Below are 17,909 nucleotides of genomic sequence, written 5' to 3'. Positions count from 1 at the left end.
AAATTAAACAATGTAAAATTTTATTCACACTGATTTCCTAGTGGAAATAATTTATTTGCCTGGAAGGATGATGCCATCATACTGCAAAGAGAAGAAAGAAATTAGATCAGGTATAAGAAGGCAAGCACTTCTTTTAACATGCAAGTTCCATCACATTGTATTTTTTTTCCAGATTTATAAACTACGTCTGAACACATAGCAAACTCAAGCCAGTTCACACACCCCATCCACCCCCTCCCCAACTTCCATGTACGTGTGAATGTATGTACAATAATATCACAAAACGGACTCAAAAAGGTTGAAGCTTGGACAATATTTTACTGACACTTTATTAGGGACTGTGGCCTAAAATGATGAATTTGAGGCTGTCTTCAAAGGCTCTATTTACTCAACCCATGGAACTAAGAGCCTATTTAAAATTTTGCTTGTGCAAATAGGTTGCTGGAAAAAGAGGTGCATTAAAGAACAGTCTTCTCACATGGAAACACATTTGAAATGCAATGTTCCTGGATATTCTTATATGATAAATAATAAAAACTATATCAACTATAATTTGCTATAATATGTGAAGCATGATGATCACATCAGTGCAGCCCCAGTTGCTGTTATTAAGTGAATCTCTCAGTCATAAAGCAAAGCAACTTCTGGTTGGCTTCCCACAGCCAAAGTCAGTGGAAAAGCCAACACGAAGTTGCAAGTCATAGACAGGCAGGTACATGGCTACTGCCAAGTGGGGGAGGGAGTGAGCCAGCGAAGGGCTGGAGAGGTGTGAGACACCCCAACAACTTGCGACCTTTCCTGCCAGCTTCCTCACTGACTTTTTGGGGAAGCTGTAAGGGAAACTAACAAATGATGATCACAAGATTGCAGGGCATTGCGATTGGTTGTAAATGCAAAGTGCCTCCAGATCAAGATCATGTCACTGTGGGGATGCTGGGATGGCCAGAAATCTGAGGATTGGTTACAACTGCATCCGCCTGTCCCCCCCGTCCAGCACCACTATAACATACGTGGATGACTCCCTATATACTTTTGGAATTCCTCACTAGGATACAGGAGGCAATGTATTGCATAGCTGGATTAGAGATGTGTCTCCCAAACAGCTGGAACTACAATCCCCAACATTCTTGGGCAGCCTGGCTCTCCAGCATTGTGTCTGGGGATTCCCAGAGATGCACTGCATCCCCCATGAAAGGCACCAGATGGGAAAGGATGGTTTAAGACACCGGTCACCAACTGGTGGTCTGCGAGAAAATTTTGATGGTCCGTGGCGAAGCTGCTCCTGGATGACCAATGGACCAGTCCTATGAGTGTGATTACTAGTTCTGGAATATGGGACCGGCTGTGGCAGGGCTGGAAATCTCTGCCCTGGGGTGGCACAGAGCACAGGCCTCTCTGTCCAGAATGAAATAATGGTGTTGTTGCCGTGGTGGGGGAGGGGTCGGCGCAAGAGGGCCGAAGCAGCGATTGCGATGGCTGGAAGCTGCGGGAGCGAAGCACTACTTGCACTTGTGCGGCATCAGCATTCCTCCTCGGTATATTTGCGCCAGCCAGTGGCGCAAAGCAGCGGTACGAGAGCTTGTAGGGGGCTGATCTGGCATCACAATGGAGAGCAAAATTTGGCTGCTCCCAGACGCCACTCCAAGTCCCAAGCGGCAAGAGACGAGGGCTACTTTGTGCCACCGTCTGGCGCAAATATACTGAGGTGGAATGCTGATGCCGCGCAAATCCTGATGCCGCACTACAGCAGAGAGAAGAAGCCAGATTTTGCTCTCCATTGCGGACACTAGATCAGCCTCCTGCAAGCTCTCGTCTCTCGAGAAGCGCTCACTGAAGCGGCACGGGAAACTTTGGCGGGGCTCCTCGAAAGATGAGAGCTTGCAGGGGCAGGGGCCCAATCTTGCGTCTGAGCAAAATCTGGCTGCTCCCAGGACAAGTTGCTGTTTACCGCTCCGTGCACCTCGGTCTCTCAAGGAGATGCTTGGCTGGCCCATGAGATGAGGGGGGGAGGGGGGAAGAGAGAGAATGAGAGAGAGAGAGAGATGGAGAGAATCAGAATGAGAGAGAAACAGACAGAATGAAAGAGAGTGAGAGAGAAAGAGACAGAGAAATAATCAGAGAGAGAGAGAGAGAGAATCAGAATGAGAGAGAGAAAGAGAGGAGAGAGAGAGGAGGGAAAGTGGCTGAAGGACCGCATCCCATCACTGGGAGTCTAGGCGCTTCAGCACGCAGTGCGCTGGATTCATATTAGTGGTTTGCAGGATTTAAAATTATGAACTTGGTGGTCCCTTAGGTCCAAAATGTTGGGGACCCCAGGTTTAAGAAATGCCTGCCAAACATGTAAAAACCAACAGAGCAGATCAAGTACACTACTTTTCAAAGGCTTGTCTGTGGTGGTTAAAAACAGTGCCAATTTACCTTTTGCTGAAACCAGCGCATGGCTTCCTCTTTGCTGATTCTATGCTTGGCCCCGATGCTGCCAGTTCGGCGCTTCTTGTCAGCAATGCTGAACCCTGGCCTCCCCAGAACCTGAAGCGCAAGCAGTAACACACACGAACACGGTTAACTCCTAAAGGCAGGCTTCAGGAAAGCTTTTCAGGCACGCTCCCAATATTTCAAAGGGACTAACCGTGATAACTAACAAGCAGCTGAACATTGACTTAGTACCAGAAGTTTTGAAGACCAGAGGTTAATCAACATGGGGGCCCTTGAGATTCTTAAGAGGTTGAGCTTGTGGGTCCCAGCATCTAGAGGAGGGATGTCAAACTTACGTTGCCACATGACGTATCACAACCTTTCCCCACCTTCACTAAACCGGGTGAGGCCAGTGTGTGATGCGTCCGGCCTGTGGGCCACGAGTTTGACAGCCCTGATCTAGAATGTTCCGCCTGGGATATAGAACAGATATAGCTTTAAGGACTTTAACAATGAAAAAGTGAAAGGGGCCCTTGCAGGATCGACTTAACAGTTATGGCAAAGCTTAAAGCTCCATGAAAGGAAGAAAAATTATAAACACTCCAAACTAAATGAAATGAGTTCTTCACAGGATATTCCTAGGTCAGGGATCAATTCTTATTAGGTTTTCTAAAACATTCTACAGACTTTAATCTATTCTCTAGTCAATGTGGTGAAAAATGAGTCACATGACAAAAAGCTCATCAATTGTAAAAACAACAACAAAAAAACTGGAAATGAAAAGTATAAATGTCATAGCCAGGAAACCTCCTGGCTCAATTCTCCTATAAATATCTTTAACAAACAGCCCACGTATCCAAAGTAAGCAAGTGTCCTCTGGATGCTATATTGTGGCTGATAGGAATTGGGAGCTCCAAACATCTGCAAAGCACCAGGTTATTTATATCTGCAACAGTGCTTCACTCAATACATACGCTGGTTTCATTCTCAAGGGAATCAAAACCATGAACAAAATGAAACCAACACACTTCCAATTATTCTAAAATTGATTCAAGCCCTTTCTTGGGTGCAACAGTAATAATGGGTCTTCTTGGTCATGCTTCTCAGTTTATTATCTGTATATTTGTCAGGCCAGAAAAGACTACTAAATTCCACCTGTGAAATCCCAACTGAACTGATTTATTGCTTATGCCTATGCACAGAAACGTACTCAAAGGTTAGCACTATTTTGGCCCTAGAGAAGGGTTAAAGGAGTTCAAGAGGGGTTGCACTTAGTTGTTTGTCGCTTCACAGCGACTCCGATTCCTCTTTTGACTCTGGCCCCAGATTCTGCTTCTCCTACATTATTCCCTGTAATACACGCTCCTGACTCAATTCTCACAGGTATATTAGGTTGAGACAGAATTCTTCAAGACCAAATTTGGTAATAAAATAGAAGAGTCAAAGCTTTCTCCATGCAGCAGCAATGGTGCTGTATAAAGGATTAATCAGTATTTCGCAAATTTATGATGTGTGGTCTTCAACTCCCAGAATTCCCCAATCAGCTATGGGGAGGGGGCTGGCTACAGAATTCTGGGAGTTGAAGTCCATGTACCATATTTTTCGGACGTGCATCCTGTTTTTGGTAAAAAATGGGACATATGGCAGGGTTTCGGGAAGCTAAAAATGGCTGTATTCAGTGTACAAGACACACCAACATTTCCATCCTCTTTTAGGGGGGAAAAAGTGTGTCTTATACTCCAAAAAGTACAGTATTTTAAAAAGTGAGAAACATAAATCATAGGTCTTCTTTACAGATGTTATTGGAAAGTGCATGGAGCTGGGAAGGTAAGGAGATGAGTCGTTTAATGCTACAGATAGAATCTTATAGCAATAGCGCTTAGATTTGTATACCGCTTCACAGTGCTTTACACAGCCCTCTCTAAGCAGTTTACAGAGTCAGCATAATTGCCCTTAACAATCTGGCTCCTCATTTTACCAATCTCAGAAGGATGGAAGGCTGAGTCAACCTTGAGCCAGTGAGGATCAAACTGCTGGCAATCGGCAGTCAGCAGAATTCGCCTGCAATCCTGCAGTCCAACCACTGCGCCACCACGCACTGTCTCTCAATTTTGGTTCATGTGTTATTCAAGTACACCAGCTGCAACAGTTTATCAGTTTTCCCATTTTTTAGGATGCTAATCCCCTTTTATTTTATGAGAACAGGGCAAGCATCTCTGCTGTCATTGCAGTGTTAGAAAGAGTCCAAATTAAGAGTTATACAATATAAAAACTTAAGAATGTAGAAATTTAAGCTAAATATACAAACCACATAGAAGTCCAAGCCATAGATGCCAATACTGGGATCATATTTAATTCCCAAGTCAATGTGTTCTTGGATCCCAAATCCAAAATTGCCGGTGTCGGAGAAGTTATTCTTTCTCAACTCATATTCTCGGACCTGAAATAATGACATTAGTTTTAAATCTGTTCCCTTCGAAATTCCATGTGTTAGAAAAGTGATGAACAGCTGCTTACCTTCAATCCTTTCTCCAAGATCTCTTCAGCTTTTGCCCCACGTACGGTGCAATGGACAGCAATCTTCTCATTTCTCCTGATCCCAAAAGATCGGACAGTATATCGAGCTGCAAAATAAACCCGGTTTCATAAAGTGTCTCTGGAGTCAGAAAAATAAGCATAAAACAAACATCGACCAAATACACAAAAACAAATTGGGTTTTAGAGGAAATCCCAAACCCAAGTAGCAGTTGAGACCTCCCGAGTCAACAACTCATATCAGCCTTGAGTCTGCAACCTTCCAGATGTATTGGATCTCACTTCAAATACCACCCACTGGGATATCTATCACCATACTTGGTCAGCTCAACACATCCGGAAGGCAGCAGGTTGGGGAAGGCCATGGGCATCCCCACATCATGGTCCATTTCAGGGCAAAAGAAATGTCACATAATTAAGTGTTTTAAAGCTCAGATGAAGTATTTCCAGCTCAATTGTTACTGGAAAACAAAGCAAACTGGTATATTCTTGGCAATACTGACATGATGAGATTGCAGGCTCAGGTGGCAAAATAGCAAAGGCTGGGTTTTGGGGTTTTTTTCTTGCATTTTTGTCACTGGACAAGAAATTGACTGGCCCATTCATTCCGTTTATTCTCAGTGGCCCAAAGTCGGTAGAAATAAATACAAGTTTAGTGGCAAATTTATTTTAAATAAATTAGAGCATGTGGTATAGAAAAGCCCTCTTTTAGGTGCCATCTTCAATAATCCAAGTAAACTAGATTAAATCATGCTCCCATTTTTACAAGAATTCAAGCCCTCATTGTTGAAAAGCTGTCTGAAAATGAGACTGACAGTTAAAAGTATCCTCAGTTTGACTCGGGCCCCCAATATTCATCTATCAAAACACTGCCTTTTGGAATAACAATTATCCCAGGGCATCTTTCAAGCTACATATATAATTGTGAAGCTGTAAAACAGTTTATACCAGGGGTCTCCAACCTTGGCAACTTTAAGACTTGTGGACTTCAACAGAACTCTGGGAGTTGAAGTCCACAAGTCTTAAAGTTGCCAAGGTTGGAGACCCCTGGTTTATAGTGTTAATTTAAGAAAATAAAAACTGGGCATTGTATAAAATAAATGCAACATATGGATTATAGTAAATTAACCCAGTTTGGAGGTATACAGAGCTGTGAGGTCCTTTAGCCCATTTCTTGATTTCTGACAAGGAGGTTTAGGAATCTGAGCTTAGTTCAAAAGCTTTATTAATACCAGATCATGATGCTAAACACAGCATGCCGGTGCTCGTGTTAGTGGGGCTGTGCGCACACACAAAGGCACAGGCACAGGCCCACTTCCACAGGCAATTAGCCTGTGGCCCATGGGCCACAGGTTGGGGACTCCTGCCATAGAGGAAAGCCTCAAATAATTCTGGAGTCATTTTCAAGACTCTTTGTTCTACAATAATCTTCCCCAGGCCAGTGCTAAATCAAAGTTTCTACTACCAGCTTGGCAAAGGATGGTAATTCAATGAAAGCTGGTAGTTGCCCAAAGAGGAGGCTGGTAAGAAGCCTGCTAGTTCTTAGTAGTTCAATCAATGCCTTTGACCAAATTTACCTTTTGAGAAGACGGGAGTCTGTCCTGTAAGCTGCTCCAACACTTTGGCTGCTCGAGTGAGCCTGTCCCCACTCTCTCCAACACAGATGTTCAAGCAGAGTTTGCGAATGCGCAGCTCCCTCATGGGGTTTTCCTTCTCACCCTGGTCTTGCTGCTACAGAAATGGCAGGGGGAGAAAAAAGGTTGTGGTTTTTCTTACTTCTCATCATGTGTAGTCTGGAAAAAGAACAACACTTGGAACTGAGACTAGATTTCGTGAGATTGGCAAGGCTACTTTTTTGGTTTTATGTTACAAATCCAGCATAAATGCCTCCAACTGGTTACTCCACTCTTCCCCATAGTAGTTTTCACCTATCGATTCAGATTGTAACTCTTACCTGTTTTTGATCTCTCCAGCTTCATTCATCTGCCAATCTACCTTCTAGCAGACTAAGGGAGGAGGGAGTCACCATAGTACCATGTAGGAATTATTAGTATAGTCGATTCAAAATTGCATAGCAATCCCCATTATTTCTTTGCCTGCACAAGTCACAGTCTTGGTATCTCATTGCCAGAATGTCTGTCAACAGCATGTAAAGCAGACTTAGGAGAACACACAGAACAAATAGCTCCTAAACCTTGATGCTCCAGTTTCAAAAATTGACTTTCTATTTAATTTGCTGATAGCTAATTAAAACAGGATTTTCATGTACCACTGATTTTTACCTTTACTTGTAAGTCAGGGGGTTTACGGCACCTTGGGCCCACAGAGTATAACTTGAATAACAAAAACAATCACAGTGCTGTGTGGAAATTCACAAAGTCCCCACAGTTTATCATTAGAGTACAAGCTACAATTTAGCTCACACTTAAACAGAAATACCACAGGACATGGGACAATCTGCATGAGTGAAAATAATCTTCATAACTACTAGTATTAACACTATTATATTCTTCAAAAATAAAAACTCATTAGCTCACAGTTGAATGAAATGGATGATATCTCAGTTGCAGAAGGCATGTTTTGGATGCACAAGGCTCTGGGTTCAATTATTGACATCCTCAGCTTTAAAAAATACAGGTAGCCCTCAACTTACAACAGTTATTTAGTGACCATTCAAAGTTACACTGAATAAAGTGACATGACCATTTTTCACACTTACATTGTAATACCTTCATGGTCACGTGATCAAAATTCAGATGCTTGGCAACTGGTTCATACTTATGACGGTTGCAGTGTCCCGAGGTCATGTAATCCCCTTTTGTGATTTCTGATAAACAAAGTCAATGGGGGATACAGATTCATTTAACAACCTTGTTACTAACTTAACAACTGCAGTGATTCACTTAACAACTGTGGCAAGACCATAAAATGAGGCAAAACTCACTTAACATCTGTCCCATTTAGCAACAGGTATTTTGGGCTCAATTGTGGTCATAAATCAAGGACTATCTGTAGCATCTGTTAATAACTTCTCCTGCTAGGAGAACTGCTGCTAACCAGAGTTTGCACTAAACAAAGCAGATTAAAAAGTCTGAGCTCTTGAAATATCAATTTCAACGCCCTCCAAATGTTTCACATTAAAAAGTGATATGCAATTATGAACAGCACAGAAACAAAACATTCTGACCAAATACAGCATCCAATAAAACACATGCTCTTTTGTGCAGGTTGCCCTTATATTTCTGTCCTTCTTATACAGCACCTTTTATTAATTATATTTAGAAACCAGAACTGTAGTGTCTTATGTTATTGTTAGGATTCAGCTTGCTCTTAACTCAGCAGAGATTTTTTTAAATTGCATTTCTACACTGCTGTGACATTAAAGTTTTGGTGAAATACAGATTTAATCATTAAGTATTGTACCTTATGATTCTTGAGGAACATATCTCTGAGAGTGTATGCACCGAAGACAAATTCCTTGTGTGTCCAATCACATTTGGCCAATAAAGCAATTCAATTCAACTCAACTCTAATACCCCTCTTAACATCAGACTGAGATTAGAGTTACCAGGGCATTGGGCAATTCGTGCTGTGGCTACACCATCATGGATGGCCATTTGAGATTTAATTTAACGAACGATGCTTTCCCAAGGCATGAAATAAGAAGTGTGTTTCGGATTATCATTAACAAAGCGGCCCAAGAGAAGCAAACATGGGAATTAGCCACCACCTGACCATATTTTTTTTTTGTTTGTTTACATTTATACCCCGCCCTTCTCCGAAGACTCAGGGCGGCTTACAGTGTATAAGGCAATAGTCTCATTCTATTTGTATATTTTTACAAAGTCAACTTATTGCCCCCCAACAATCTGGGTCCTCATTTTGCCTACCTTATAAAGGATGGAAGGCTGAGTCAACTTTGGGCCGGGCTCGAACCTGCAGTAATTGCAGGCTACTGTGTTCTTAATAACAGGCTTTACCAGTGTGAGCTAAACCGGCCCTTATAAAGAAAAACTCTTGTTCACACTTATTTCACATTCTTGTTCACTGAATGTACACATTTTCTGGACTTGCACACAGAATCCCCTACATCAGGGGTCTCCAACCTTGGCAACTTTAAGACTTGTGGACTTCAACTCCCAGAGTTCCTCAGCCAGCAAACCTCATGAAGCAAAGCCGGCTGAGGAATTCTGGGAGTTAAGTCCAAATCTAAAGTTGCCAAGATGAGACCCTGCCCATCACCTAAGCCAGGGGTCTCAACCTTGGCAACTTTAAGCCTGGAGGACTTCAACTCCCAGACTTCAATTCTGGGAGTTGAAGTCCACCAGGCTTAAAGTGGCCAAGGTTGGAGACCCCTGACCTAAGCGAAGGTCCTGAGAATTCACCTAACCTGCATTGCTACCAAGAAAGACACACATACATTCCGATTAAAATAAACTTCAGTTCAGCACGTCGTGGGAAGCCAACCATAGTTGTCCTTTAGCCGGGGGGAAAAAAAGCACAGGTAAGGCCCAGCGGTTTTGGGACGAGGAAGAAGCCGCTCTTTCGCGGAGGATGAACTCCACAGGAAGGCCGAGATGAGGAATTAAATCTTTAGCCGGCCTGGAGCAGGGACCGCCCTCGACAACAGGGCCGGTCGTTTTTCTACACCGTTTCTTCCGCGCAGGAATCTCCGCTGACCGCTTCCCATAATCGCCTCAAAGAAAGCCCCGGCCCTTTCCCGACCCACCGGCCCAAAACCCTTGGCCGAAGGGCCTCGGATCCAGGAAGATGGAGATGGATTTAAGGCGACCCGCGGAGCCGCTGGGGCAGAATGACTACTCACCGCCATTTTGGGAGGCGTGGAAAAGAGCGCGAGGCTTCCGGAAGAGGATCTTAATGCGGCCGGTCGCGCAGAACTGCCATAGAGTCCGAGTCGAGGCGGTATTTTCGCACAGAGGGGCTTCATGGAGAGACGGAAACGACGCCGAGGGCGCCGCACTGCCCTCTGAAGGCAGGAAGAAAGCACTGCCACCCTACCAGTCATTTAAAGCCGGGGTAACAAGAAGCTCAACCGTGCCGAATTTAAAAACTGTGTGGACTTCAACTCCCAGAATTCCCCCAGTCAGCATGGGGGCACTACAATAGGTGGGGGACATTACTGGCTAGGGAATTCTGGGACTTTAATACCCAGCTTAAGGTTGCCAAGGTTGAGAAACGTTGTTGTAGAGATTGGTGAGCTGCAATGCTAAGCATCTTTTGCTTTTTCCTGTTTTTGACTGGAACCACCATGAAACTCACTGGTTGATCATTGAGCTGGATACCAGTCTAAACCATTTCTTGCTTTCCAGAGATGGCCAACATTTCAGCAGTATATTTGGACAATTTTTTTTTTTGAGAATGTACACCTTTGTTTCTCAACCTCTATCAAATTGGGTGGGGCAAAAAAAATTCCACCTGCACACTTTTGCACTACCCCAGGTGGTGCCTTTCAATCCTCCAGAAGGCTGGAAAACCAATTTGATAGGCGGGCAAAAGAAGAAAAAGAAAATGAACATTTTGATAGAAAGATTTGCAATGGACAAAAAACGCAAAACTGCCAGCTCAGTTTTTTTGGGAGAAAAAAAAGTATATATTTTCAGACAGGGGAGGGAAGAATGGAACAGATTTCTTCAGAACGCAAAAACTATTGCAGCAATTCACATCGCAAACCACAACAAGAACATGAAAGTAAACTTGTGTGCCTCTCATTAAGTTGGTTATTCCACCAAAACCAGGAAAACAAATGAACAAACAAAAGAAAGAATGATCTAAACCAGGGGTCTCCAAACTTGGTAGCTTTAAGACTTGAAGACTTCAACTCCAGAATTCCTCAGCCAGCCATTCACACATTTGCAAATCTTGTTGTTGGCGTTGATGGTTATGGTGATGATGGGGTAAAGGCACTTGAATTTACAGTGTGCTTCCGCCCTTGTAAAAAGTCACTCGGCTTAAAATCCAAGATTCAAAAAAAATACGAACTCTAGACTGGCACCCCCTGATAAGCTAGCTAAGCTAGCAGAGAATTCTGGGAGCGGTAGTCCTGGAACATCAAGAATGTCAATTGACATTCCTTTGCAGCAACTTCTAGTTCAAGGGAGAACAAAATTAGTTCCCCAGCCTTAGTCAGGCTAAGAAGAATGAATCGATGCATTATTCTGGAATAGGTTTTCCCCTGAGGCTCAAAGTATGTTTTATCTTTGTCTAATTTTTATAAATCAAACTGTAACGGGAAGATCTGCCACAGTCCTTTCCATCTTTTGAGTTCAACTCTCATCAGCCACTTTGAAGAATGGGCAGCCATCATGAATGATGGAAATTCGAAATAATCCAAAGATATTTTGATATATTTCTGCCATCATCACTGGAGATACAATATTTGGCCTTTTGCGGGATGAATGTTAGTCTCCCCACAGACAATGTGACTGGAAATGAATGGAAAAGATGGATGGATTTTATAAGAAGGACTGAGAATGGTCAGACGTGCCCTCTGGAAGTCCATAAAGAATCCTTCTTGGACCTGCTGCAATTGCAAAACCTGTGAATCACCTGGATTGGTTTAAATCAGGGGTCTCCAACCTTGGCAACTTTAAGCCTGGTGGACTTCAACTCCCAGAATCCCCCAGCCAGCTTTGCTGGCTGGGGGATTCTGGGAGTTGAAGTCCACCAGGCTTAAAGTTGCCAAGGTTGAAGACCCCTGGTTTAAATGACTTGGTCACTAACAAAAAAGGTGCCCAGCTTTTCTTTTGCCCAGTGGAGCTGCAGGTATCTTTGGCTTAAACTGCCACGCTAGGGAGAACAACTGAAAGAAGCCCGGTGTGGCCGCGTCATGTCAGAACGCTCAGCCAGAGCAGGATAACTTTTCTGGTGGGAGGTCTTGGCAGTGGCTTCTTTCTCTCTAAGGTGAGAGCACAAGAACTTCAGTTTAGCGGGAGGGAAGAACTTTGCCGCAAACAGATTGCATGTTGGGAGAAAGAAATGGCTCAGGTGAGCGGAGGCCACTTCCTGAATGAAATTGCCCAGGACTCTCTCGAAACAGTAAGCGACGTCTGAAGGTTTCCAGTCGGTGTCAGCCTTCCAGTTCCAGAGAGTGTGCAGAAAGGACGTCTGAATGTGGTAAGAACTCAGAGGAGCCAACATTAGTGGGTGTTCCATCTTAAGAGAATCCACCAGATCTTGTAGCATCTTCAGACAATCATTCCTGGAACATTAAAAATAAATAAATAAAAGAAAACATTACAATTCGAGGCTAATTCTAGGCCAGGCCGTCCTGAACTATCAGGATGATTTGGGATGACCCCCACCCCGTTAAAGACCTTGGAGTTTTCATGTCAAATGATCTAAGTGCCAAAGCCCACTGCAACTACATAGCAAAAAAGGCTCTAAGAGTTGTAAACCTGATCTTGCGTAGCTTCTTTTCCAAAAACACTACACTACTAACCAGAGCATACAAAACATTTGCTAGACCAATTCTCGAATACAGCTCGCCTGTTTGGAACCCTCACCACATCTCTGACATCAATACAATTGAACGAGTCCAGAAATATTTCACAAGAAGAGTTCTCCATTCCTCTGAAAACAACAAAATACCTTATCCCACCAGACTTGAAATCCTAGGCTTAGAAAACTTGGAACTCTGTCCCCTTCGACAAGACCTAAGTTTAACTCATAGAATCATCTATTGTAATGTCCTTCCTGTTAAAGACTACTTCAGCTTTAACTGCAATAATACAAGAGCAACCAACAGATTTAAACTTAATGTTAATTGCTTTAATCTAGATTGCAGAAAATATGACTTCTGTAACAGAATCATCAGTGCTTGGAATACTTTACCTGACTCTGTGGTCTCTTCCCATAATCCTAAAAGCTTTAACCAAAAACTCTCTACTATTGACCTCACCCCATTCCTAAGAGGACCATAAGGGGCGTGCATAAGCGCACAAATGTGCCTACCGTTCCTGTCCTATTGTTTTTCTTTTCTTCTTCCTATATATATATAGATGCTTATACCTCCCAATATTTACTCATGTATATGTTTATATACTATAAAATCTTTTTATATGATGATGTGACAAAATAAATAAATAAAATAAAATAAAATAAAATGTCAATGATTCATTGTTAGAAGGGTTGCAACGTGGTCTTTTAGCTTCTTCTAATCTAATGCTCCTCTAGAATGACAGTTCGAAGGGATCTTGGAGGTCTTCAACTCTCTGCTCAGTCAGGAAACCCTATACCAGCGATGGCTAACCTTTTTGCTGTTGTGTGCCAAAAGTGGGGGAAGCACAGTGGGGTCGCGCGTGTGCGTGTCCGCCCACACCCATAATTCAATGCTCCCTGCCCTCTTGCACATGCACGCGTGACCTCCCCCACGCGACCCCCGCTTTTGGCACATGGTGGCACGGTGGGACCAGAAGTCCCATTTTTCACTCTCCCCAGCTCCAGAGCCTTTCTAGGAGCCTGGAGAGGGTGAAAACGGCCTCCCCCACACGGAGGACCTCCGGAGGCTGGAGATGGCCCATTTCCTGGCATTTTCGCCCACCCCAGGCTCCTAGAAAGGCTCTGGAGCCTGGGGAGAGTGAAAAATGGGACTTCCGGTCCCACCAGAAGTTGGCAAATGGGCCGTTTCCAGCTTCTGGAGGGCCTCTAGGAGGGTGGGGAAGGCCGTTTTTGCCCTCCCCAGGCTCTTAGAAAGGCTCTGGAGCCTGGAGAGAGCAAAAAAGGGGTCCTATCCATCCCCTGGGAGGCCCTCCAGAGGCCAGAAACAGCCTGTTTCCCAATTTCCAGTGGGCCCAGAAGGCCTGAAAATCAGCATGCATGCACTGGAGCTGAGCTAGGGCAACGCTCATGTGCCCACCGATATGGCTCCGCGTGCCCCCTTCTTTATGGCAACCCCTTAGATAGCACTGCTATCATGTCACCCTTAGTCCTTCTTTTCTTTAAACTTGACCTACCCAATTCCTGCAAACATTCTTCATATGCTTTAGCCTCCAGACCCCACAATCATCTTGGTTGCTCTTCTCTGCACTTTTTCTAGATTCTCAACCTCTCTTGTTATATTTTGGCGACCAAAACGCTAGAGATCCTGAGAAATGGCATGGCACCTCTGAAAGGTGCCAGGTTGGGAAAGAGTGAACTTGATCATCCTCCCAGCAGGGTTATGCAATCAAAATATTTTTGGGGTCTTTTGGTACCTTCAGCAAATTCAGGCCAATTTAAGACTATGTAAGATAATCTAGACACACATACCTGCAGCATTTTGATCCATGGTGTCTGTAGCATGCTGGAGGACTGCTGTGGTGGTACAAAATCTCTCTTTCTTCATGCGAGAAGGAAATTCTCCATGTTTCTGAAATATAGTATATATACAGTATAGAACAGGGGTCTCCAACCTTGGCAATGTTAAGCCTGGTGGACTTCAACTCCCAGAATTTCCCAGCCAGCAAAGCTGGCTGGGGAATTCTGAGAGTTGAAGTCCATCAGGCTTAACGTTGCCAAGGTTGGAGATCCCTGGTATAGAATATTAGGGGAGAGAGATGGACAGGTGTTGAAACCTGTACAATCTGCAATTAAGCAAAGCCATTGTTCGGTAAGGGGTGAGTTTGTCAGTTTTTCTGGCCAAACTGACATAAATTGTGGTTATGTGACTGTGGGATGCTTCAAACAGCCAAAATGCAGGTTAGTGGCTGAGTGCCCACAATGCCCGTGACCCTGGCAGGGAAGGGCGAATTTGGAACTTTGAAACCAGCTTTTCAGGGGTCCATCATAACTTTGAAGGGTTGCTAAGCACCAGTGGTGGGTTGCCCCCGGTTCGGACCGGTTCTATAGAACCGGTAGTAAAACCGGTGGGAGGCTCCGCCCACTGACCCAAATGTCATCAAAACTCTTCTGCTCATGTGCAGAAGCTTCTGTGCGAGTGGAGTGCACAGGCGGGCATGATGCAAATCGGTAGTAAAGGTAAGTAGAACCCACCCCTGCTAAGCACTTGGTCATAAGTCAAGGACTATCTGTATCTACAAGAATGAGATCGATATCCTAGATTTGGGATAAAACATTAATGGAGTTACTAAAGGAGAAATTAGTTTCTCAGTACAGATAGGCTTCAACTTACAACCATCCATTAAGAGACTGTTCAAAGTTTAAATGGCCCTGAATAAAATAACTTAGGACACACATCCTTAATTAATTGATCCTTAATTAAGTAGGACAACTTAATTCACACATCCATTGCAAAATTCAGATGCTTGGCAACTGACTCACATTTGTGACACCCCATTTCTAAGAGGTCTGTAAGGGGCGTGCATAAGAGCACAAGCGTGCCTACCGTTCCTGTCCTATTGTTTCCTTTCGTTATATCCAATTAATATAGTTATTATATACGCATGCTTATATATATGCTTATATATTGTATAATTATTTCATGCTTATGCTTATATATGCTGTGTGACAAAATAAATAAAATAAAACTGCAGTGTCCTAGGGCAGGGGTCTGCAAACTTGGCTCTTTTAAGACTTGTGGACTTCAACTCCCAGAGTTCCTCAGCCAGCAAAGCTTGCAGTTTTGCAGACCCCTGTCCTAGGGTCAGGCGATCACCTTTTGTGACCTTCAGCAGGGAAGCCAGATTCATTTTACAACTCTGCTATACTAACTTAACAACGGCAGTGATTCACTTAACAACTTTGACAAGGAAAGTCCGAAAATGGCCCAAAACTTGCTTAACAACAGAAATCTTGGGCTCAGTTGTGACGACAACCTGCACTTCTTTTTTTTGACAAGCTAGCAACATTTTTCTGGCATATTTACAAAACTGTTTTACTGATGAAAACAAAAATCTTTGCTGAGCACCAGCTCAAGTCCCGGGGTTTTGTTACCTTTATTATGTCTGCCCGGACACTGTTCGGCAACAAAATAAAACCTCTCCATCGGACGTGCCACGAGGTTGTCCTCCATCAGTTCTCCAGCCTGTTTTGCACCTGGCCGCTGGCCAGTGAACTCCAGAAGTGCGACGAGGTTCATGGTCATGAAGGTGGCGCCACGGTCATCCAGCAGAGCCAGGTTAACCATGGGACCGTTGGGCTTCTTTTTCTCCAGCCTCACCTGCCAACCTGGGAAAGGTACTGAGACAGCAGGTGAATAGTTCCATCGGGTGAATACGACAGTGTCCCCGAATAGATTGCAAGCGGAGCAAAACAGAAGAGTCTCCGCCCCAGGTAAAGCGTGCAAATGCGATGTAAGATGGAATATGGAAGGAAAGTTATTACTGCATCTTCCTTCTCCTCCTTCTACATACCTCCCCAATGCAGGTAGCCCTCGACTTACGACCAGTCGTTTAACGACTGTTTGAAGTTACAATAGATCTCCGTGGAAGTACTTACGACCTTAGCAACAGAAATTTGGGGCTTGGTTGTGGTCATACAGGACTACCTGTATTTCCCTTGCTGTCCCAGCTGGAAATCTCACCTGAATAAACGACGTCGATGAACGCATTGACCTGCTTCCAGAATTCCTCGGTGACGTTCCTTGGGGATATGGTTTTTTCATCTTCCAAGAGAAAAGTGGCCGGGAAGCCATGGGACTTCTTCAAGAGGGACAAGGTGTAGAAGAGGCCTCTGTAGCCTTCGACTTCCATGTATTGGGTACAATCCGGAAGGGGGATGGTCAGGAGGACCTCAAACTCACCTGGACGTAAGAACTAAAGGCAAACCAATAATTCAGAGACGATCGCTTCTTTAGATTAGGTAGAATTAACATGATTCCTTCTTGGGCATTTAATCTTTTTGTTTTTAAAATCAAAAAGTCAAGTTGGCTACCATGCCTGTTCAATTGAAGCATCATCTCTCTTTTTCACCTATATCTAACAGGAGATAGGGCTTTGGCAGGGGTGGGCTTCAAAAACTTTAGCAAGGGGTTCTCTGCCAGGTTGCTGGGTGGGCATGGCCATAGTGGGTGTGGCCTAACTGCAGCATGCACCATGGCGGGGGGGAAGTATTTTTGCCCTCCCCGGGCTCAAGAGGCTTTCCTCGAGCCTCCAGGAGGGCGAAAATGGCCTCCACGGGCTCCAGAGGCCCTCTGGAGGCTGAAAACAGGTCAGTTTCGGGCCTTCCCAAACTTCCAGTAGGCCCATTTTTCACCCTCCCCAAGCCTCCATGCACGCCCTGCACTTGCCTGCATCCAAAACGGGCCGTGTGGGGACTCCTGGGAGGGGAGAGGAGGGGTCGGCGGGACCAGCCAGGAATGCGATTTGGGGGTTCTCTGAACTGCACAGAATCTTAGCTAGAGGTTCTGCCGAACCCTTGCAAACCCCCAGCAGCCCACCCCTGGGCTTTGGTCACTTAGGCATGGCTGCTGTCCTGCCTTTTTCTTCTTCTTCCTATATGGATGGCCCCTGCTCTATTCCAGTGTTTCCCAACTTGAGTAACTTCCAGATTGGTGGATTTCAACTTCCAGGATTCTCCAGCCAGAATGGCCATAGTGAAGAATTCTGGGAATGGAAGCTCACACATTTGGAAAATGGGAAACACTGCGGCCAATTAGCCAGAGTTTTTATATAATACTTTATTGATAGTTGCTGTCCATACCTGTTCATATGCATAATTATCTCCTGGGATCAGTTCTCTGGTATCCCTGAAGTCAGGTCTGTCTGGACATTCGTGCAGGTAAGTGAGAAAGTGGGCTATGAAGTTCTCAAGAACATCCACTGCCTCGACTTTATCTGGATGCCCTGGGTGCAAAGTCTTGGCCTTCTTCACCATCACAGTGTCTTCGGCCTGTTGCACTTGGTGGTTTTCTTTTAGTAGAGATGCGGCCGCCAAGGATGCTAGCCTCTCTGATCGTTTTGTGGAGGTGGTGAGAGAAAGCTTCCTTCCTTCACCTGCTGGAATAAAAGTGGTGAGAATTATGGCACAGACAGGTTTCCCATCATCCCACACATCCCACAACG

General features: G+C 44.4%; 1 protein-coding gene across 3 annotated transcripts; it reads right to left on the bottom strand.

Annotated features, from left to right (window-relative positions):
* Window positions 1-3: 3 nt before the first annotated feature.
* Window positions 4-9,893, bottom strand: RPL11 (ribosomal protein L11). Of its 3 annotated transcripts, none has more exons than XM_058195853.1 (6): window positions 9,776-9,893; window positions 6,528-6,681; window positions 4,933-5,039; window positions 4,724-4,855; window positions 2,419-2,529; window positions 4-81 (listed from the first exon to the last, which is right to left on the bottom strand). In XM_058195853.1, the coding sequence occupies exons 1-6, from the start codon at window positions 9,779-9,781 to the stop codon at window positions 52-54; spliced, it is 540 nt and encodes a 179-aa protein (XP_058051836.1). In that variant the 5' UTR covers window positions 9,782-9,893; the 3' UTR covers window positions 4-51. The 3 variants fall into 3 exon arrangements, with proteins under 3 accessions (XP_058051836.1, XP_058051835.1, XP_058051837.1); XM_058195852.1 differs by lacking the exon at window positions 9,776-9,893 and adding an exon at window positions 7,680-7,702; XM_058195854.1 differs by lacking the exon at window positions 9,776-9,893 and adding an exon at window positions 7,670-7,694.
* Between the last annotated feature and the right edge of the window lie 8,016 nt (window positions 9,894-17,909).

Source organism: Ahaetulla prasina, chromosome 10 (genome assembly GCF_028640845.1).
Source record: "Ahaetulla prasina isolate Xishuangbanna chromosome 10, ASM2864084v1, whole genome shotgun sequence".
Classification (NCBI taxonomy): domain Eukaryota; kingdom Metazoa; phylum Chordata; class Lepidosauria; order Squamata; family Colubridae; genus Ahaetulla; species Ahaetulla prasina.
The sequence above is the reverse complement of the archived record's forward strand: the minus strand, read 5'-3'. Positions and strand labels throughout refer to the sequence as shown.

Coding starts and splice junctions, on each gene's coding strand:
- RPL11 (XM_058195853.1), bottom strand. Junction 5,040..6,527: donor GACTCCCGTCTTCTCAAAAG/GTAAATTTGGTC, acceptor TTTATTTTGCAG/CTCGATATACTGTCCGATCT. Junction 82..2,418: donor TGCGCTGGTTTCAGCAAAAG/GTAAATTGGCAC, acceptor TTCTCTTTGCAG/TATGATGGCATCATCCTTCC.